This window comes from Scomber japonicus, chromosome 2, assembly GCF_027409825.1.
Source record: "Scomber japonicus isolate fScoJap1 chromosome 2, fScoJap1.pri, whole genome shotgun sequence".
NCBI classification, from domain to species: domain Eukaryota; kingdom Metazoa; phylum Chordata; class Actinopteri; order Scombriformes; family Scombridae; genus Scomber; species Scomber japonicus.
The window spans coordinates 39,620,432-39,643,064 of NC_070579.1; the positions used below are offsets into that span (position 1 = coordinate 39,620,432).

Here is a 22,633-nt window from a genome sequence, read left to right on the forward strand (position 1 = left end):
ATTTCTCACAACCTTCTTTGAATTTATCTGATATGTGAAATATTATGAATAAACCCAGTAGTTATAGTTTTTATAAAGGGTGCCTTATTATAAAGTGGTACAGCTCATTTTTTATCCAAAATACCAATTCTTATGCTAGTAATATACACAAGAAAACTATCATGCTGCTTTTATGCTATTTTCCAACACTTTCACCACTTTCAAAGACAACCTAGGACTGGTATAGGACTGATATTTTCTTGATATATATTGATCTTGTCATTCTTATAATGAATTATATCTGCTGATATCTGTGGGAGTGGTAGATAATCTGTATGATGGAGTCAAGCAAAATGAGAAGTCAGACAAGCAATCAGCTTTTAAACTATAGTGGACACACCTATATCCATCATTTCAGTTTTCAAGAACTGAGTGGTAAGTAACCATGGAAACCTAAATAAAATTATAAATAATATTTGAAAAACAACTATAGAATTGTCCTTTTCTTTCCTTTTCCCTTGCTAATGCAACCATGGTTGTCCTCCTAGATGTCCAGCCTTTCCTGTGGAAGCCACAGTAACAGAACAGAGGCTGGCTGCTGGTCTGCATACAGTCATACTGCCGAGATGTGCTGCTGATGAGAATCCATCTGGGATTCTAACTAAAGTATGAGTACAAGTTACAACAAAAAGAATGAGATAATTATGTAGCACTGCAGGAAGTACTTCTGACATGCAGTGTCATTACATAATAATGAGCAGTGTTCCAGACTGGTGGGAAGAAGACAGGGGTGGAACCAAAACTGTGTGTTGCTGTTCTGTAGTTGTGTGTAATCTTGCTGTTCCTTCAATAACAGTCACTCATTACTACAGCAAAGCTATCTCCCTCTATCTTGCTGCATTTATACTTTTAAAACTGTAGTTCAATGACCGATTAAATAATATTATATATAGCTCAGATCTCAACTTAAGCTCCATTAAAGGATTTTCTTGTTTTCTTTGGGAGAAAAATGTGTTAATAGCAGCACAGTATTCTAGTGGCTGGGACCAATTTGGATTCAATTCAATCACTTCAACACACAACTTGACACACAACTGATCGCCAACCTTTATATTTTCACTCTAGTAAACTATACAGAACATGTGCTCACTGATAGTTTCAAATTATAGAAATAAAATCTCTTGTAATCATTGTCAAGCATCAATTCATGTTCAACAAGTAGATATGAAGAGGAGGAGAGTGACGGAGAGAAGGAATTGATTAGGCTTGAGGGGATGACAGGGAAAAACCATGTTGTGGTATGAGCTGTGTGTGTATTTGTTGGACACATGGACAACTTAAGCTAGATACTATTTGTGCCCTCAACAGTATGCCCAATCATTGTGTTGGTTTTCTGACCAAACTCCACTAGGTGAAGAGGGGCGTGGCCCTTGGGATGGATGCTGCCCCTGGATGCTGTCACTTGAGCGTTTGGATGAGTTGTTGTCAACCTGATAACCACCAAACAGCAGACAGACACTGTTAGCAAATTAGCCAGTGAACATAGCAAAGCATTTAGAAGCTAAAGAGTTATGTTTTTTCTGGAGTTAGTGGAATACAAAACAGAATTCAAGGAAGAGTGAACATTGGACTTACATTTTAAAGATGGCCAGAGAGGCGACACCAAATTCATTCTACTCTTGCTCTGTGTCTGCTGTGTGTGTCAATAGGCAATTGTTTGCTGAGCATCAGTTCATGTTCAACAAGCAGATATAAAGAGAAGGAGCCATATTAATTAAAAAAAGTGATACTGTGATTAAAGTAGGGGTGGGACGGTTCACAAAACCCACGGTTTTCGGTTTGGTTCAGTTTATGTAATTCTTTTTTTTCTGCACTGTTAGCGCAAGTGTGTTTTTCTCATATTTCTAGACCGGTTGTGGTCATCAAGGCAAGAGCGCATTAAAAATGATTAAAAATACAATTCTTAGTATTGTATGTATCAAAGCAATGTATCAAAGCAAATGGATGCAGGTGGCACCAACTCATGAACACACAAAACAAAACACTCAGCAGAAAAACAGCTGAGATGAACAAAATAAAAAGCTTCCTGGATGCACTAATCTTACCTGAGGAAATAGAACACATTCAGACAGTCAAAATACCATGCAGGGACTAAATATTGAATTCATGAAAATAACAGTAAAGTAAACCTACTGCCCAGATCCCAAAATATATATTTTAAACACACTGATGAAGGCGTGAATGAACTTACTAAAAATCTTCTGTGTCCCGTGCTACTTTGTTTCTGCGTCAGTTTTTTTTAATATGCGCATTGATTTATTTGCACGTCTCCTGCTCAAACGGACCAATTTGCCTGACAATGCTAAAATTCAACAAGCCAACTCTACAATAAAATGTGTAACTTATCCCAGGATACATTATAAAGCCTGTTTCAATAAGCACACTGCAGGATAAAAGAGAAAAACACCTAAGAAAACTGCTTTATTGATGCTGCTCAAATCCGCCTGTGGCACGTGAAATGATGATGATAACAATAATGATAATAAAAACAATAATAATAATAGTAATTAATAAAAATAATAATCTCTTTGGGAGATCAAGGTCACACGTCAACATAAAATGGGATCATTTATTTGTAACAGACCAACCGCTGTGCTAATAGATATTTACTTTGTAGAGATATTTTGGGTCCACAAATTTGTGTATTCTACCATTTGTGTTATTGTGTAGTTTGGCTGCTTTGCTATAATCAACCTGCATCTCTCAGGTCAATAGCTGCCGGTGTTCATACTGTTGGAAAGCTTGGCACAGAGTAAAAGCTTCTATCTTCCATAGGTCCCACATATAAAAATGTAATGCCTCTGCCTCATGCCAAATGAAAAAAATAAATAAAAAACTTCACTGGGTTACTGGCAAGGCTTACGTTGTGCGTGTCATGAACCGAACCAACCAAACAATACAGTTGATGTCTGGTTTTAAAGTTTGTTGTTTTATTCTTCATTTGATTCTCTGTAAGGTGACCTTGGATGACTTGAAAGGCACCATCAAATAAAATGTATTTTTATTATTATTATTATTATTATTATTATTAAGTGCCCCAAACCGTGACAAGCGTACCGAACAGGACAGACTTTTTACATGAACTGTTCCACCCCTAGTTTACAGCTTGATACAGATTTTTCCATTGCCCTGAAATGTCCAAAAACAGTCAGCTATAAACTTTTACTATTTATTTTGAATAAAAACAGTGGCCTAATTCCATGTTGTAGTGCTATTGTGCAGCGTGGACAGTACACAATGGTTGCCAAACATAGTGTTAAATAGTTTTGAGAACTCTTGCTAGGGCTACCCAGAAGATGCCACAGTGACCAATACTATTATCGTGATGAAAAGGTTTTCACAGTTGCCGTCGCGCAGCTGGAGCTAACTCCCTTTTTCAAAACCACCATAATGAAATGAAACAAAACACAGCACTGTCATCATGACAAGGTTCTTTGGTTGAAGAAAATAAAGGGTACTCATTCCTGCTGAAGCTTTCATAAAGAGTTGTTTTCTCAATGCAGACTGTGCTTGTGAATAACAATGTGAATGACAAAGATTCTGGACACTGATGAGCTGTAGGGTTACAGAGACAGCTTTTTCATGTATTTGTCATAAGGGGGAGTGCACTTGTGTGTTTATAAAGATATTCTGATTGCCAAATAGCAACACACACAGGAGGATTGAAGTACGGAACGATGGAGAGGATGAGGAGAGTGAGTGCATGACGGGCCAGATACAAGTGTTTTAACACTCAAACACAACGCAACAACCTGAGACTAGTGTGGGGAAGGTGATGGGTAGGTGGGGTGACAGAGGAGAATAGGGAAAGAGAGAAAGACAGAGAGATCAACAGACTGATATTGAGAGATAGAGAGAAATAGTGCAACAAAGATAATTAAAGCAAGAGAGCTTTTGAATCAGACAATATCGGAACATGAGAAAAAGGAGGAAGGTAAGTTGTAAAAGGTAAAAAGACAAGAAAGGAATTAGGCTGAGGAAACTTAGGGTCAGGGAAGGAGGAACAGGTGAAACAGTAAAGAAGGGAAGAATTAAGAATAATTCAGAAAAAAGGAGCAGTAGTGCTTTCAGGAGTATGGCTGTGGAACTCCATATCCTGGTCTGTAGATGGGTCTCCCTGTTGGTGACTGAGAATTGGAGTAGGCAGGCCCAGCTGGGTAGCTGTAGCCCCCATAGCTGTAGGAAGCTGGGTAGGGTGCCGGGCCACTGTGGGGCTGGGTGGGGGTGTACTGGCCAAACGCTGAGCCTGGGTGTGGGGCAGGGAAGGAGGGCTGTGTTGGGTAGGGGCAGGTGGCAGAAGCCGGAGGCCCAAAAGCAGGCCTGGGGCTGGAGTAGCTTACTGCTGGGGTGAAAGGTGAGCCGGAACCTGGGTACGGAGGGAACTGTGATTGGGGGTTGGCTGGGCCGGAGCCTGCTGCCACCACTGCTGCTGGAGTAGGATTGGGTGGAGACACAGGGTATGGGCTATAGGGGAGCCCGGAGGAGGCCCCTGCAGATGAGGAAGCTGGCTGCGAGGATGACTGAGGTTTGGAGTTTGGCTGCTGCTGCTGATTTGTGGCCGTTGCTGTTGTTGTCTGTTGATTCCATGATGACGGTGTGGCTGTGGGATCCTGGCTGATGCCCACTGATGATGTCATGGCTGTGGGATTGCCTTCACTCCTCTGTCGCAAGATCTCTTGAAGTTTCTCTACCCGCACTCGTCTTTTGTGCGCGAGGGAGCGCAGGGAGAGGAAGCGGTCAAGGAATGAGTCCAACGGCAGTGAGCCCTCCAGAAACTCATCAGCTAAAGCCTGCAGGCAGAGAGAAACACAGCGGACTGGACTGAGAGGTAAAGAGTGGCAGGATAACTCTGGGTGGGGGAAGTGCAAAGCAATATTTTCCCCTCTCTCATTAACACCACTGAGATTCTCTTGAGCCAAGCCCTTAACCCTAACTGCGCTAGTGGAGCTGCTCAGTGGCAGCAGGTCACACTGTGGTTGTAATGGCCAGCTTCCAGGTGTGAATGTATAACTGTAAAATGAAACTTGACTGAATAAATAAAAGGAAAACTGTTAACTGGAAAATGTTACTTACCACAAAAATCCCTCTGAACCAGCATCTGAATTTAATTAATTTTCAATTAAATTTCAAAACTTCTCCCTATGGGCATTATGCAAGAAACACTCATATAAACAGATTTGTTCTTAAAGTGATTTTTTCTTTTCTTTAACTATTATATATATAGAACAAAAATGTATTTGTGATCCAGACTTGAATAGTCTGCTCTCAGCTGACGTGTAAAATCACTGGTAGGCTAAATTAGCCTTGCGAGTGTCACATGACCATCTCCTATCACAGAGCGCTTTGCTTTAGAAAGATGTTTTTTAGCATCTAATTTCATGTCAAATCATTCTGTCTTTCTTTCACAGTACAGACGTATTAGCTAGATTCATATTCTATTATCTTCTCATTGTTTCAGGTTTCCTATTCTTTTTACTCTTTGGGAACATTTTGTGAATGAGACCCACCCACAAACAGAGCAGAACATGAAAATATATTTTTTCAGACAATACTTGCATAAACTATTACATTTTTCTGAGTTAATGAGTATTCACATTTCCCTCTATCATTAGCCATCCTTACCAAGATATAGAAATGATTACTTAGATTTTTGTTTTTAACATGACTGTTTTCATTAGCAACTAGATCATACTTCACAATGTGATTATGCATGTAAAGCCTAACCTTTTCATGCATTGAGTCCACTATATTACCTATAGCCTATCAATATGTATTGACTTTGTTAACCAGTGGTGTTTCATCATGCATTATCTCATTTCAAACAACTGTCTTGACTTTTCAGCAGTGCTGTGAAGACAATTGCTACAGAATGAGACAGCAGAGTTCATCAAAGCCGCCTGAGGCTACAGGTACTCATACTTTTTGATTAACCCTTTCATGCCTATATATGCATGTATTTCAATTAATGTACAAATAAACATAAATATATTGCTGCTTCACTTTCTTACCTACCTGCTAGCATTACCATGCTAATAAAATACCTATCTATCTTTAGTCATCCCACAGCAACTCAATAACAATTCTCATTTACATACAGCAGTTCATTCACACATGGCCTAACATGTCCTTGGTTGTGTGGATTCAAAATAACTAAATGACACAACTACACTCATAGATTATAATGTACTCTACAGCATAAAAATAGCATTTGAAATATTTACTTTCAGCTGAACGATGTGAGAACGATCACCAGTTCAGGTTACAGGTACTCTCCTTTACATACACAATCATATTCACGCATGGCCTAACATGGCCTTGGTTATGTGGATCTAATTTCAAACTACTATCTGATGTAACTACATTCAGATAATTTATGCAACTGCATAAAATGCATTTGAAATATTTACTCTATAGCTGAGCGCTGTGAGAACGATCGCCAGCAAAAGAGACTGAAGAAGTCATTGGAGCCACCTCAGGTTACAGGTACTCATACTTTCTGATTACCCCAGCTGATTCATCACACAGTAACAACATTAACTATGATAATTTACATACACAATCTTATTCACACATGGCCTAACATGGCCATGGTTATGCGGATCTAATTTCAAACAACAATCTGACTCAACTACACTCATAGATTAGAATGTACTCAACTGCATAAAAAACGCACTTTAATATTTACTTTTCAGCTGAACGACGTGAGAACGATCACCAGTGAAAGAGACAAAAAAGGTCATTGGAGCCACCTCAGGTTACAGGTACTCATACATTCTGCTTTACATACACAATCTTATTCACAAATGGCCTAACATAACCTTGGTTATGTGGATCTAATTTCAAACTACTAACTGACTCAACTACACTCATGGTATATAATTTAGTCAACTGCATAAAGTTAATATTTCAAATGTGGCTCACATTTGAAATATCCAATTAACCCTTTCAGACATTTGCCCATAACCAACCAATGGCCCCTGGTTATTAGGGGTGGAACGGTTCATTAAAAAAATCTTTCTCGTTTGGTACGCTTGTCACGGTTCAGGTTCGGTAAGCCTTTTTTTTCTCATTTGGCCCGACGCGGAGGCGTTACATTGTTATATGTGGGACCTATGGAGGATGGAGGCTTTTAATCCTTGCCAAGCTTTCCAACAGTACGAGTACAAGCAACTACTGACCTGAGAGAGCCTCACCGACTCCAGATGCAGGTTGATTATAGCAAAGCAGCCGAACTACACAATAACACAAATGGTAGGATACACAAACATGTGTGGACCCAAAATATCTCTACAAAGTAAGTAGTAGTCCTGAGGAGATTATTATCATCATTGTTATTATTATTATTATTATTATTAGTAGTAGTAGTAGTAGCTGTAGTAGTAGTAGCAGTAGTAGTAGTTGTAGTAGTAGTAGTAGTTTAGTTGTAGTAGTAGTAGTAGTAATAGTTGTAGTAGTAGTAGTAGTTGTAGTAGTTGTAGTAGTAGTAGTAGTAGTAGTAGCTTTGAGCAGCATCAATCCTTCGCTGTTTTTCTCTTTTATCCTGCAGTGTGCCTATTGAAATAGGCTTTATAATGTACCCTGGGATAAGTTACACGTTTTATTTTAGAGTTGGCTTGTTGTGTTTTAGCATTGTGAGGCAAATTGGTGACGTGCAGCAGCTGTAAATAAATCAATGCGCATATTAAAAAAATAACTGATGCACAAAAACAAAGTAGCACGGGACATTTCTATTAAAGGATAATTACAGTTTTTTTACAACCTGGACCTTATTTCTAACATAAAATACGATCATTTACTCACCCAGACAACTTTATTTTATGCTAGTAATAACAATAATAATAATAATAATAACTTTATTTTGTATAGCGCCTTTCATGAAACACAAGGTCGCTTCACAATAACAAGAAACACAGACAAAAAACAAGGCAAAAGCCTGCAGGAACAAGTGCCTTTTCAACAGTGATGTAAAAGAGTACAGAGTTGGTGCTAGGCGAATGTTAGGAGGGAGCGAGTTCCACAGTGTAGGAACTACCACACTGAAGGCCCTGCTCCCGAAGGTTTGCCTTCTGGTGCGGGGGATGGACAGGAGGTAATAAGATCCAGGTTGTAAAAAACGGTAATTATCTTTTAACTTCATCAAACTAATGTATTATGGAACATGCATGCACGATGGTCTTTATGTTGTTATAATCTTTTCCCCCTTCAGTTAGGGTCAGGTGGGAATCCCTCCTGATGACGTGTTTCTCTCGGTGGAATCCCAGACCCCCGCCTGTGTTCAGCTGTCAGTGTGTGAAATAATGTTCATTCATCTGAGGTATTAATTTAAAAGTTTCCTTGTTACATGACTTTTGGTTAGTGTTAAACTACTAAGGATTTTTTTAATTAATCTGTATTGCACTCTTGCCTTGATGATGTCATTCAGTCTAAAAATATGAAAAATTAAGTGTAAAACCTCCCCAGAAAAGAACAACATAAACCGAACCAAAAACTGTGACCCCGAAACCGTGATATGAACCGAACCAGGGATTTTGTGAACCATTCCACCCCTACTGCTTATCAAAAACCAAAACTTCATTATTTGAATGCACCAGTAGCTATTAATTTATAAACACATATGTTTATACTCCAAAACTTTTTAAATGTACATTTATTTGAAACACAATCAATACACACACATTACACCTGACACAGTGTGTTGGGTTAAAGCTACAGTATGTAGTTATGAGAAAAAAGGACTTAATCAGAAAGTTTGAAGGAGTTCCCTCCTTCCTCCTCCTTGTCACACATGCAGTTCCATTTGATACACTTCACATGGATTTAGACTGCGTTTCCTGCACTGCTGTTAGTGCAAGTGTGTTTGGGACACATACTTACTGTGACCTTCATATACAAATATACATTCTTCTCACTGCTTTAATCTATGAGTGTGTGTCTTTTGGCAAGTAATGCTGCAGCACTCAACAGGTGCATTGTTCTAGTAATAATAATGCAAAAAGAATGATGAAACCATGAACCCAGTAGTTAGGTATTTGAACAACCTAAAGTTGAAGTCAAAAACAAAAAAGAAACTTTTGGTCCTTTTTTAATTCCGCCTATACAGTATGTGCAGGACTTACTGAAGGTACCAGGTGTCTTGGAACTCTATTTTACACTTATCATTTGGAAGACATACTGACCTGACCACAAATTAAAATCATCTTATGCTGGTTCAGTGGTTTTAAAAGAACATAACCATCAGAGCTTTTCAAGATCTCTGACAGGCTCCTAGGCTAAAAATCATGCAGGAGGTCCTAAAATAAGGAGGTTCATGTGAAATGTTATGCTTTTATCCACTGGGTAACAGTAACTCTGAATAGGTACATTAAGCAACACCACTAAAATGGCATTCTGTGCAACTGTATAAGTTGCAAAGAAGTGACCCTTCCTGTGATGCACAGCAAGGTGACATGTTAGCACAAAGTTTGATTCCAGTTGTGCAGTTCCTGTAGATCTTCTTTTATGACTCTTCGTTGAAATCCCCACCTGTCATTAAAAAGTATCAGTCCATGTCTTCATTTTAAACTGCTGGGGTCGTGAACATTTTCAGACTATACTTGGAGTCCTGAGCCAAAGGAGGGTCAGGACATGGTATATGATTGAATCAGCAATGCAACATGGAAGGTGGCCCATAGTCATTACAGTATCTGTAAGTGAGGGGAATACATCCTGTTTGATATTCATTCGCTGCATGAGAAAAAGCTTTCAGGCTGACAGAATTTTAAAGGCAGCTGACATTTACCTATTTTTTTTAAAGATGGAACCACATGAAGACAGGTGCCATATTTTAAATGTCTGACCATTCCCTTACAAGAGCCTGAGGTATTCAGCTGGTTGCAATCTGCATCCTCACAGCTATATGTCACTAAATCCTGCACACTGATTTTAAGCACTGACCTCTGACTCTGCCTCCATTTTGCTGCCCTCTGTCTGTAGTTTGGAGAACAATGCTTCTGGAGACACCTGACCGACCATCCCATCTGAGGAGGTAAGAGAAAGAGAGAGAGACATAGAGAATAAATGGGAGAGGGAGTGGGAGAGAGAGAAAGAGAAAGAGTGAAATATATATATCTATACACACACACACACACACACACACACACACACACACACACACACACACACACACACATATATATATATATATATATATATATATATATATATATATATATATATATATATATACACACACACATACAGTGTTTCCCATTAATTAGGGCCCGAGCACTGATCAGTGAGAAGGCCCTATTGAAACCAGAAACAATCACATTTTTGGAGGCCTAAACATGCATGAAAACTCACCAAACTTCACACATACGTCACATCTGGCGAAAAAAATTATGATATAACATGATAGGGCATGGATGTGGCCAGGAGACTCAATAGTGTCCCCAAACGTTGGGTCATGTGACCAAAAAGTTTCTCTGATCTGCATGAAATTTCCATATGTCATACGTCTCATTGGTATACCTAGAAATTAATTTTGTGGATTTTTTTACCCAACAGGAAGTAGGCCATGTTGAATGACGTGCAAAAGCGTTCTGTGGACATTATAATGTTCACAGAATCATCAAATTTGGCACGTAGGTTCAAATTCATGAGTCCTTTAATTTGATACCACACCTGCCTATGGGTGTGACACAACAGCTCAGCTCAAATGGGAAAAGGCATTAGGGGGCGCTCTAATGCCTTTTCCCATTTTATACATACTGACGATCTCATACACACACCAAATTTTGCACAGTCATGACGAGTCACGGATATCGACTTCTGATATGGGTCTGGGCCTTATATGTGAAATGATGGCTCAAGAGCGCCCCCTTGAACATTTCAAAGTTATTCTACTATATAAATATAAATTAAATAAAGAATCAAACTATCACAAATTATAACATATTGCTAATAAAAAACAGAAATAAAAGGAAATTGCACAAATCCTGTATCACATAAATACACAAATAGAACAACATACTTATAAATTGTGTTATAATTTGGTAGTGTGACTCATTTTACTTTTTGCATCATTAGGCTTCCATAGCTGTGCTAGATTCCCCGCTCCTCCTACTTCAGGCTTTCAGTGTAGACCTGAGGTTAACCTGCTGCTCCTCTCCTCTTTTCGTACTTCTGACTGAGATCTTCTCAGCAGGTAGAAGCTGTTAGTTCACTAACTGTAACGAGGGCACCCACTGCAACAAGGTTAATGATCCACACATAACATTACAAAAAGAAGACATGCAAATGAGCGACAGAAAACCAATCGTCTTTTTTCTTTTTTGGTGCGCACCCTGAATATTGCTTTGCGAGACAGCATTCACTTCAATGAGAAATATCATCACATTTTAATCACGCAAGATCACGAGATCTCGTCACACTCCTAGAACGCAGCCATTTTAATTATCTCCATGTCAAATCTGGACCTGACCAGACCCATACATACCTGCCCATACATACCTGACCCATGATTAAATACACTGGTTACACAGTCACTCACTTTAGAGTATGTTATTTTTACTTGGTGACACATGACAGTGTGCACACATAGATATGCAGTTGTAGCACTTTCTCTCTCTCACATACACACTTAACAATGTTGTAATAACTGCTCACTGCTGACTTTTTTTTTCTCACATTTGGTCAATTTTTACCCGTGCCAGTGAATTTATGAAATTAAACTTTTACTGTTAGTTTTTTGTGGCTTATGTGTCGCAAGACGGTTTCACCCTACTAAAGTAGAGTGTAGTCAGGGTACAGTGACATCACTCTTGGGTGTAGTTAGCGGTCCAACACAGTGCTGTAAAAACCGGTGTATAAAACACACCTTAAACGCAATTATTTTTCATTTAAATGTGGGGTGTGTCTTATACACTGGTGTGTCCTATACAGGAGCAAAATACAGCGAGAGGTTGGATCTGGATATAATTATAGGAATGTCAAAGTCCATCCACACTAAGTATGATAACTATAACAATAACCATAAAGATAATGATGTGAGCATCCACAAGTATGATCTATAAACAGCAGTGTCAAGCATGCTCTGCACACTCCAGCAGTGTCAGCAGCTAATGAAAATAGATATTGATGAGCCGTTACTTCTGTATGTTGCATGGAAAAAATAAAATAACACCAGGCAGGTTCACCGGTGTGTGTTGATCAGAAGTATTTCTCACAGTGTCAGTAAGCATACACTGTATCAAATATGTAAAGTTAGTGTTTTTTGAAAGGTTTCATTGAAACTCAGCCTAACCCCAAATCAGTCTGAGTTATATAGCAGTCCAGTTCAGTTAAAGCTGCAGTCTGTAACTATGTTTGTGTTATATTTGCTAAAATTGTCATTATGATCTGATAGCAGAATAAGATACAAATAAGATGTGACAAAATCCACTGTCTCTGGGTCGTAAAATGAACGTAAAATGATTTGCAAGAATCCACTGCTCCCGAGTCAAAAAAACCAATCAGAGCCCAGAGGAGTGTCAATGACACTGTACACACAATGCTGCGCCCCCTCCCCCACACAGCACGTGCTCTCACTCAGCAGTGCTCCTTCCCTGTGCAAGCGTCTGCTTTGCTCTCACTGGTCAAACAGGTTTCCTCTCTTAAGGCTGATTTATACTTTGCGTCGTAGCGACGCTGTTGCTACGCCGTCGGAGCGACGCCGTCGTTGTCCTTTCGAAGTTCTGTGTCAAGGGAATGTGTTGCTTGGGGGTGTGACTGTGTGTGTGTGTCTGTGTGTGTGTGGTTTCAGAGGAGTCTCTCTGTATCCTTGTTTATCTTCTGGTCACAGTAGAGCTATGTGCTCTAATAACAGAAAACACATACCTTTTGTTCATTATTAATAAATAAAGCAACTGCCGCAGGAACTGACGCTTTGACCAGACCAATCACAGCCCTTGCGGTCCGTGTTGCTGTGACGCATAGTTAGGATTTTTTGGAGGTGCATGTCAGGCTACGGTGTAGGGGTCTGCGTCAACGTCGTAGGTACGCCGTCGTTCCGACGCAGAAGTATAAATCAGCCTTTACTCTGAGGACGAGCCTTTATGTGTGTGCAGCGTGCACGGCAGGTTCCTCTGTGGGAAGGGGCTTATAAGGCAGGGCTGCAGTGCAGCAAGGAGGAGGAAGGAGGGAACTCCTTCAAATTTTCTGATTAAGTCCTTTTTTCTCATAACTACATACTGCAGCTTTAACCCAACACACTGTGTCAGGTGTAATATGCGTGTTTTGATTCTGTTTCAAATAAATGTACATTTAAAACGTTTTGGAGTATAAACATATGTGTTTATAAATTAATAGCTACTGGTGCATTCAAATAAACCAGTCTTTAATAGCAAAGTGTGAATGACACTCGCCATAATAGACTGCGTCTTATATTTTACGGTAAATAATGTCCATCTAAAGTTATCAGAGCTCAAAGTATTGCCTGCTTTTCTTGATCAACAGTCCAAAACCCCAAATGTTTTTAGAGAGATATGACAAGAAAAAAAGCACAAGTCTCACATTAGGTCTGGAGGAAATGTTACTTCATGCAGGCGAAAAATCAATAAAATCATTCTATTTAACGCTGGCATTTCATTGATTTAATTGCCTGACATCTACAGTAATGTTAAACAAGACAACAATCATACTACTGCAATCACAAAGTCAACTTCTGCATATGCATTGTGACAACTTCATTCTGTTTTTTTTTTTAACAACCATCCAACCTTTGTCATTTAGTGTATAGTACATGAAACAGTTTGGAAGTGTTTTTCCTTGTTTGATTAGACACAAGTGTTGCACTTCAATTGCATATTTATTACATTAATTCAGATTTACCTTTATGACAGAATTGGATTTTTGTATGATTTTTGCATCAGTGAGATGAACATTTTGTATGTCATTAGCCAGATCAGCCAAAAGGAGACAGACAAGTTACATTATCCATTAACAGATTTTCAATAGATTTCCAGAAAAGGTCATATAACATGATTTATAGCAGTATGCATAAGTTTTAGGCACTTTAGATATTTAGACTCTTATCCATACTACAATGCCACCAGGGAGGTGAGTAACTGCTCTCAAATGTATTCTACAGTATGAAAATGAGCCCAAACTTTCAGCCAAAATCATAAACTACTATCTTCAGCAACAAGACCTGATCTCAACATTCATTGTCTGTCTTTCAATCAACATCAAGATGGACAACTTTAATTTTCCTATAAGATAACATCAGGTGACTTTTTTGTACAGTCCAGCAGCTGCTTTCATGTTCTTTGTTTCCTTTATCTCCAACTTAATGCTAAGTATATCAGATGCCCTAATACGGATTAATCAGCATGAAGGCATTCCAACTTTGTGGTTCATCATGGTAAAAACTAATTAACATTTTATTTGTTGTTTCCACAGAATGACACAGTATCAAAAATTGACATGGTCACAGTTTATGTCTCCACCCACAGTATTCATTTGTTATGTGAATATGTTTCTGTTGTTATTCCCATGTAGTTTAACTCTGTATGTATAGTGGATCTTTTCCCCTCTCTCTGGGTGATGCTGCTGTGATGTCTGTGTGTGCTGGGTAACTGACTGATTGTGTGAGTATGGGTTGTACCAGGGAGCTGATTGGGTCCAGCCTCTACACTTGCAGCTTAAAAGACTGTCTCCTTCAGCTACTCCCAGCTTTTCTTTTCCCCATATCCAATCAACTTACCAGGCAGCATGTGTAGTAATGACATTTTTCAAATTTTGCTTCTGTAACAAAAATCAGGTCATGTTCTGTAGGGGTGGGTAGCATTTTTGTTTACCTTGGTTACTCTAAGAGCTAGGAGAGTGATTTGTCTTTTTCTTAGAGTAAGGAATAGTTGGGCCAGGGTTTACCCTAGGCTGGGGCATAACACATCCACCTCCCTCATACCTCTCATGGACCAGCGTTGTCTGTAAGTTTCTCTCACGGCCTCCAGCTGACTGTATCTGTCCACCAGTATGTCCTTCTGTGACTCCAGGCGAGGCTTCATGTCCAGGTTTTGTTCTGCCAGGCTGCGATTTGATGCCAGCGCCATCTCTCTTTCCAGCTGTATGTTCTGGATCTTACGAAGAAAAAGACTAACATCAGACAACAGTAACGTTGCATTTTGGGCACATCGTGGTTGCCACTAAATGCACAGAGATGATTAGATTGCAATTTGATATGATTTGCACAGTTCTTGGTTATCTGAAAAATAATATTGCAGATAAATAATCTGCAGCCTTTTTATTTAAGTTAACTGCATTTGAATGAATTCATTTGAAAGCATCTTATAGTCCCCTGCCTGTACGAGAATAACAAACTGAGGGCATAGAGCACCGCTGTGTTGTTAGTTTCGCCATCTCTCCAGTGCAGAGCAGCTTCTCTTCTGCAGCGTTAGCTCAGGGGAAAGCCATTATTGTCCAACATACTGAGTAGGCACAGGGTTGTTGAAGTGAGACAGACTGAGAGCACAAGTTATTTTCTTAACCTCAGAATTGGTTTTAGTTGTTTAATTCTGCAGTCTGTACACATAAAAATGTGTATTACATGGACTGGTATTTGGAAAGCAGTATTGGTCTGAGATGGGTCAGAGTGTGTCTGAGTAGGGTGAGATAGCCTCAGCTAACACAGGGGAATCTTTTTGGGCTCAGTTCTTGGGTTAGGAGGGTATCTGGGGGGATAGATTTTAGATCATTCATCTTTTGAATGTTAATTATCAGTAGGTATCTGCCTTTGTTGGTGTTTTTCCATGTATATGGAATTCTGAATGGAAGGGTTCTGTTGGATGTTTGTCCTAACCTGTATAACTATGATGAATGAGTGGACACTATACTTCAATTATCATTCAGCTCAATGGGCTGATGTAATAAATATTTTAAACCATTTGGAAATTATAAAATGTTTCTCTTAACTGCAAGCTTTTCAAGCTTTTTCTTTTAGTTCATTCACTGCCATGTTGAAAATGCTGTTACGGTTATACCAAGGAAGGTATAACTCATACTATGTTCAATGATATGATTATTTATGTTATTATGTAAGTGGTGGTTGTTCTTCAGACATCTGGGGCATATTTGAAAAATCATGCCATTTTTCTTCATATTTCCTGCCAGGGCCAAGTTCTGACAGTACTTTTTTACTATGTCCAGCTATAGTCCATGTTCTAGGTCATAAGCATAGGACAGACTTCATCTATCTATCTATCTATCTATCTATCTATCTAATTGACTGCCACCTGATGAAACAGGATTATGACTATGATTCTGTCTGTATTGTGCACGTGAGTCCTGTTGGCAGTAATATATTCTTTCAGTTAAAAAATCAGACTTCATTTTAGAATCAATTTAAAATCACAGTAGTTTTATTAAAAATCACACTCAGCTCCATTACTACAATAAGAGCATGTCATAGATGTTGTGGGTCAAAATAAGATAAGATATTTCTTTATTAGTCCCACAATGGGGAAATTTGCAGTGTTACAGCAGCAAGTGGACAGTAATGGAAGAGCATCAATAAGAGATGAGAGAGGGGCCAAGAGGAGCACATTGACCAAATTGATCAGCAAGTTCATTTATATACGCATTAAATGAAGTAGGACTTCTTTGGGTGAAGAATCCAGTTTGTCTTCAGTTAACAGCACACATATTATCCATATACAAGGATTTAAGCAAATCATACATTTGGCCCCATATGCCAGTCATGCCAAATAAGAGTCAAAGGCATTACTGAAGTCTTTATCTCCCTACTAAAAAAAGGAAAAGTAGATAGCAAAATAGAGCTTTTAATCAAGAATGGACACTCTGAACCTGTGTCTAGACACAAACCGTAGCATAAGCAGTTTATTTAGCGGATCAGCAGTGAGTGACTACACAGGAGGCATTCAGGTAAAAGGACCACACTTATGTAGTGCCTTTGTAGTCTTCTGACCACTCACATCTTCAGGGCTGTTTAAGACATACATACTTAACAGGGCATGAATTTCAGCGTGGGATTGCGGGCGCACAATTTAATTGAAATCCCGCAAATCCAACACTTATAATGCGGGAAATTCCCGCACACATTTACAGCGATGTATATTAATGTTCAACCAATGTCTGCAGCGGTGTTTTCTGCAGGACGACTGGCTGGAACCGCTGTGTCCAACTGTCTGACTTCGACCCTGAACACACCTGTAACTCTCTGCACCTCCCGCTAGCATAACACAGACACGCTAACATTGATATTAAGTTTAAGGAAACAAACACAGAGAAGCTAACATTGATATTAAGTTTAAGGAAACAAACACAGACAAGCTAACAGTGATATTAAGTTTAAGGAAACAAACACAGACAAGCTAACAGTGATATTAAGTTTAAGGAAGCAAACACAGACCGCTGGTTAAAACATAAATCTACATCATCTGAGGCAGAACCTGCCCAGAAAAAAAGCAGTGGAGCCCGAAAAACTAATGAAAACAGCGCTGTGTGATGTCACCAATAACAACGTTAATCCTCAGACAGGTAACTGTGACGTTACTATAGTAACAAGTTTCAGGCTAACCGGCTCAGAGTAAATGAACGGCTCCAACTAAACAGCTGATATTAGCGGCGCAATGTGTAAAATGCTGCGGTTCTGCGCATTATAGGCTATCTATGAAGTAAAATCCCCCCTATATGAAGCATTTAAGGGGGGAATTCGCCCCCATTTTAAAAAATGAATTTCAGGCCCTGCTTACTCTTTGACAAACCAAATTTATTTTTTATAATTAGTAGGCTACAGCTATCAGTGTTCAGGGCTATCTTCAAAGTTTATTACTTGCTGTCCATTCAGTTTGTATTACATCATTACATTTTTTCTGTTTTCAAAGCTAATTGTATCATGCACTTTTTTTTTAAAGTTTATTGTTCAGATTTTTATGTTATAAAGAAATATTCCATTAAGCATATGTTTATTTAAAGACAGTTTTGTGTTGGGGTTTCTATTGCTGTAAATTTTAGCACTCAAGTTTTAACATTTACTGCAACCAAATCTCGGCAGCAAGTATTGGTTATCAGCCTCCTTGACTTACTAATAATCAGTAGTGGAATCGAGGACGAAAAAACGATGTGGGTAGATCCCTATGATAAATTGTCAAGAAATGCATGCACAACAGAATAGAAAGAAGAGTAAGAGTGATAGAGTGAGTTTATATGAGAAATTAATGTTAGAATAGCTGTTATCGTTATTATGGGAACACTGCTTTCAATCCAAATTCTATACAGGAGGGGAGCCCAGTCACAGAGGCAGTATGATCATTATACTGCCCAATAACAGCAAATACTCCCTGAAAATCAGATGTTAGTGATAAATAATGGAGGCCAAATGTGAAGCATCATCTTTACCTCGTCAGACTCCAGAGCCATAGACTCCACCCTTTCTGGGTTATCCAGGAGCTCTTGTAGCTCTGAATGGCTCAGGTCCTGGAGCTTCTCCATTTGATTTGCCACGATAGCTGTCCATCATAAGGGACCAGAGAGAAAGAGTTAAAAATAATGGGAACAGAAAGAGGTTAGTCAGCCTAACTGCTATTGCAATGTTACTAAGCTTGGGTGGATAGTTATCAGTAATCGACTTATAAGGCCATTGTTACACAAACCATATTGCCTACAGCTGTCCCCTGAATGAAACAACCACAAAGTAGGGATTACAGGGCAACTGTAGGCTTTAATAGGTAAACAGATGCAATCAAACATTATTGATGAAATGTTTTGTACACCTTTGGCAATAGCTAGCTAGCATAATAAAGTCATACTACATGACTTGTTCAGGAGAGTGACTTAGGCCACAAAACAAAACAAGCTGTGAAGCCGAACAGAAAATGAAACGGTTGAAAATGAACTGGCACTTACACAATACTAGCAAACCAGATTTAGCACGACACTGACTGGTGGTGACATCCAACACCACCTCTTTATTTCCACTGCCAGGGGACACGTCCACAGGAGCTCCGACCTGCCTGACAGATCCAGCTCAACAAGCCGCAGAGGTATTTTCGACGCACTGTGTTCGGCAAGCTAGCTAGCCAAACGGCCAGTGTCCAATCTCACCTGATGTTTCCGCGTTTAGCAGTGTGATGACAACAACAGTCGGTATGATCGCAATGTCAGGCACTCGGTCGCCGTCAACTTCGAGGGAAGCTTAGTGATTTGGCGATCAAAAACGGATCACAGAATAACGCCGCTTGGTCCTGACTTTCTGTGTCAAAGGTCAATGTGTCCCGATAATACTTACAGACGACCGCAACCGAAAGAATATGTCAGAAAACGGCAAATTTTTTGTTATAAATAGCAAAGTTTCACTCTTCACTGACAGAAACCGCCGCCATTTTAGGAAGCATCCACGTTTCATGATTTGCGGGGGTGTTCGGACAAAACTAAAATATTCTAAAACAGTACTGACCGACTTTAACTTCAGTTTTATAAACATAGACGTTTAAAATATTTACATTTCACCAGCATATGTAAGGGAAATTATTTTAACTGGGCAGGCTTTGCCTCTTGTGTACCTTGTATCGCAGGGTGATGGTGGGGTCCTAGGCTCAGCTGATAGAAGGGAAACCCCTATGTGACAATTATGTTCCATCTCTCGCTACCAGTGCACTCCCAACACTAAAACATCTATCAGCGTGATCCACTGGAGGAAAGGAGAGGCTCACAATTGCTGCCAAGGACCACTCTGTCGAATTAGAGGACACAAAGAGGGTTTGGACAGAAAAAAACGAACCGTTATGGTCTGCTCTGGTTTAACTAGCCTAACCTCCTACTGTAGGTTGTGCAAGGGAAGCTGATCGGATTCTTATGTTTATAATTAGGCAACATTTATAATTTACAATTTACATTTTGCCTAGAACCTACCCAACATGAATAGTGATAATGTTATGATTCCTATTACTAGGCAGTCATGTAGTAATAATGATAAACTATTCCAAACCGAGGTTACAAGGTGCTTTTCAAAATACAGTAGGCTATGCACCATTTAAACTAGACTAAATTAAAACGTCATACAACAATAAAAACAATGGTCAAAGTGAGATAAAACAAATGTTAAAGAAACACATTAAACAAATGAAAAACAATTAGAAAATATATCACAAATGCCCGTCTGTACAGCTGTTTTGTTTTTTTTGTTTTTTTAATGAGGCACTGCCTTAGCTGATCTAATACTGAGTGGAAAGTTCGTTCCACCGTGTTGGACCCACAACCAAGGGCGTCAGTTTGGTTTTAGAAGTGGTGGGGACAAAAAACGTAACGCCCCCCCTTTCCGTTTTTGTTGTTTTAAAAAAAAAAACTTGTTATATCCACAATGAGTCTTGAATTAGTGCAGCGGTTCCAAAACTGTTGCCCCACGACCACCCACCATCCGACACAAAAGTAACGCATTCTATTGATGTAGCTATTCCAGCGTCATGTTTAATAAGCTGCCCTTTTTTTGATGAACACCTACACAGTTTATAAGTGATATCCTTTAATTTCATGTTTCCATATCGTTATGATCCGATTCGAAATTATGTATTTATTCATGAATTAATTACAAAAGATTTAAAAAGTTAATTTTAACACCTGTCCGCCATAGCCCTTTTCATCTCGCGTACGTACCCCCTAGAAGCAGCTCGCGTACCACCGGGAGTACGCGTAGGCCTACCACAGTTTGGGAATCCCTGCTATAGCAGCTAATATTATTCACTTTCGCTCACTCCAAATGAGATAACTGTAACCACAAACAATTTGGCTACAACGTGGTCTTGCCTAGCTTGCCTTTGCTCTGAGGAAACATTGTTACAAACAAACTGTTAGGAATAATTACCTTGTACATTTTTGAGGAGTCGACTTTCTTGTCGTCTTCAATGCTGCTGCGAAGTGGGTGGAAAGTGTCTGTAAAACAACTAGCTGCTAGGCATTAGGCTGCCGTCCAGAAAATAGACGGCCTGCCAACTGTCAAGTGTAGTAGGCCTGCTGGAATGAATGCCCACAGGTGCGCGCGCGGCGCACCACGCCACTGGATGAGGTACTGATGATCACAATCCCCTCCCGCTCATTTGCTCCACACACAGCCAGGCAGGTGTGCATGCAGTGAGGATGTCATAGTGCGCACCTATCGCATGATTTAGACTCGACGATTTCGGTTGAGTATGTGGGGATTTTTTTTCGGTCGCAATTGGTCTGCACATTTTAAAAGTGGTGGGGACAAAATTCAAATTATAAATAGTGGTGGGGACATATCCCACCCGTACCCCCCGTAATCTACGCGTATGCCCACAACAGTAAAAGCATGAGTTCTCTTAGTTTTAAGCCTGGACCCTTCCGTTTAGCAACATTTGAATTTCTAATCCGAGAGATGTTGGTACACAGTAAGGCGTTGTGGGTTAGATGTGTAGAATCTTAAATTAAATTCTGTGATGGATGACGAGGCATGGGGGGTGTCATGTTGGGAAAGACTGGTTTATTTGAATGCACCAGTCACTTATAAACACATATGATTAAAGCCCAAAACTTTTAAATTTACTTTTATTTCTGAAACAGGGTGTCAGGTTAATGGATAATGGTCCGGTCATGATTTGCTTCACTGAATTGGACCGGTATATCTCTGACCGGGTTCGGGTTAGGCTGTACAGAAGAGGATTAGGGCCACTGTGGGAAAAAAAAATTAAGTTCTGACTTTTTTCTCAGAAAGTCATTCTGAGTTTAAAATCTGAATTCTGAGAAACACACTGAGTCAGCACACTCCGGTGAACCTGCCTGGTTGTTCCGTGCAACATACAGCAGTAACGAGTAATCAATTTTTCTTCATTAGCTGCCTGACACCACTGTTTATAGGACTTTATAGTTCTAAGTGTGGATGCTCACATCATTATGTTTAGAGTTATAGTTATAGTTATTCTTTAAGTTACCATTCACAGGACAGCCTTTTACATTCCTACAATCATGTCCAGGTTCAACTTCTCTCTGTATTTTACTCCTGTAGGTATAGGACACACCAGTGTATAAGACGCACCCCACTTTTCATTGAAAAAAAAATCGTGTTAAAGGTGCGTTTTATAAGCTACACCTATGGTATGAGTATAAGGTAGCCTACTGTTATGGTTTTTCTAGATAATCCAAATTTACTGTGTACTCTCTATGTTGTTTCAGTGTTTTTTCCACCATTACAACATTTAAAATGTGTCCAGCTACTCTTGAGACCTGCATGCGTAAATATCTGTATTGATCTAACTGTGATTATTATTCCAAAATAATCTATTTTTTCATACTTTCAATTCCTGACATTTTACCATGATACATGTAAGAACATGTAAATAAATAAAACAAAACAAAAAATGTGACAGCTGAGCTGCTGGTGATGGAACTAATTTTAGCATGTATGACATTATCTAGCCTACAATGCTGTGTCTAATATGCAGTTAACTTTATATAGCATCTTTCAAGAGCAAATTTCAAAAAGCACTTCTGAGAGGAAATAAAGAATGAAAACATATACAGACATAAAATAAAAGAAACACTATTAACCTACTTTGACAAATCTTGCTGGGCTTAAATACTTATGTGCCATAGAATAATAGATAGA

General features: G+C 39.3%; 1 protein-coding gene across 1 annotated transcript; it reads right to left on the minus strand.

Annotated features, from left to right (window-relative positions):
* Positions 1-2,176: 2,176 nt before the first annotated feature.
* Positions 2,177-19,717, minus strand: vps37c (VPS37C subunit of ESCRT-I). The gene is made up of 5 exons (XM_053330474.1): positions 18,922-19,717; positions 18,415-18,524; positions 14,966-15,137; positions 9,973-10,055; positions 2,177-4,829 (listed from the first exon to the last, which is right to left on the minus strand). The coding sequence occupies exons 2-5, from the start codon at positions 18,505-18,507 to the stop codon at positions 4,107-4,109; spliced, it is 1,071 nt and encodes a 356-aa protein (XP_053186449.1). The 5' UTR covers positions 18,508-18,524; positions 18,922-19,717; the 3' UTR covers positions 2,177-4,106.
* Positions 19,718-22,633: the final 2,916 nt, after the last annotated feature.

Coding starts and splice junctions, on each gene's coding strand:
- vps37c (XM_053330474.1), bottom strand. CDS start 18,507: ATGGAGAAGCTCCAGGACCTGAGCCATTCAGAGCTACAAGAGCTCCTG. Junction 10,056..14,965: donor ACAACGCTGGTCCATGAGAG/GTATGAGGGAGG, acceptor TTACCTCCTCAG/ATGGGATGGTCGGTCAGGTG. Junction 4,830..9,972: donor AAATGGAGGCAGAGTCAGAG/GTCAGTGCTTAA, acceptor CTCTGCCTGCAG/GCTTTAGCTGATGAGTTTCT.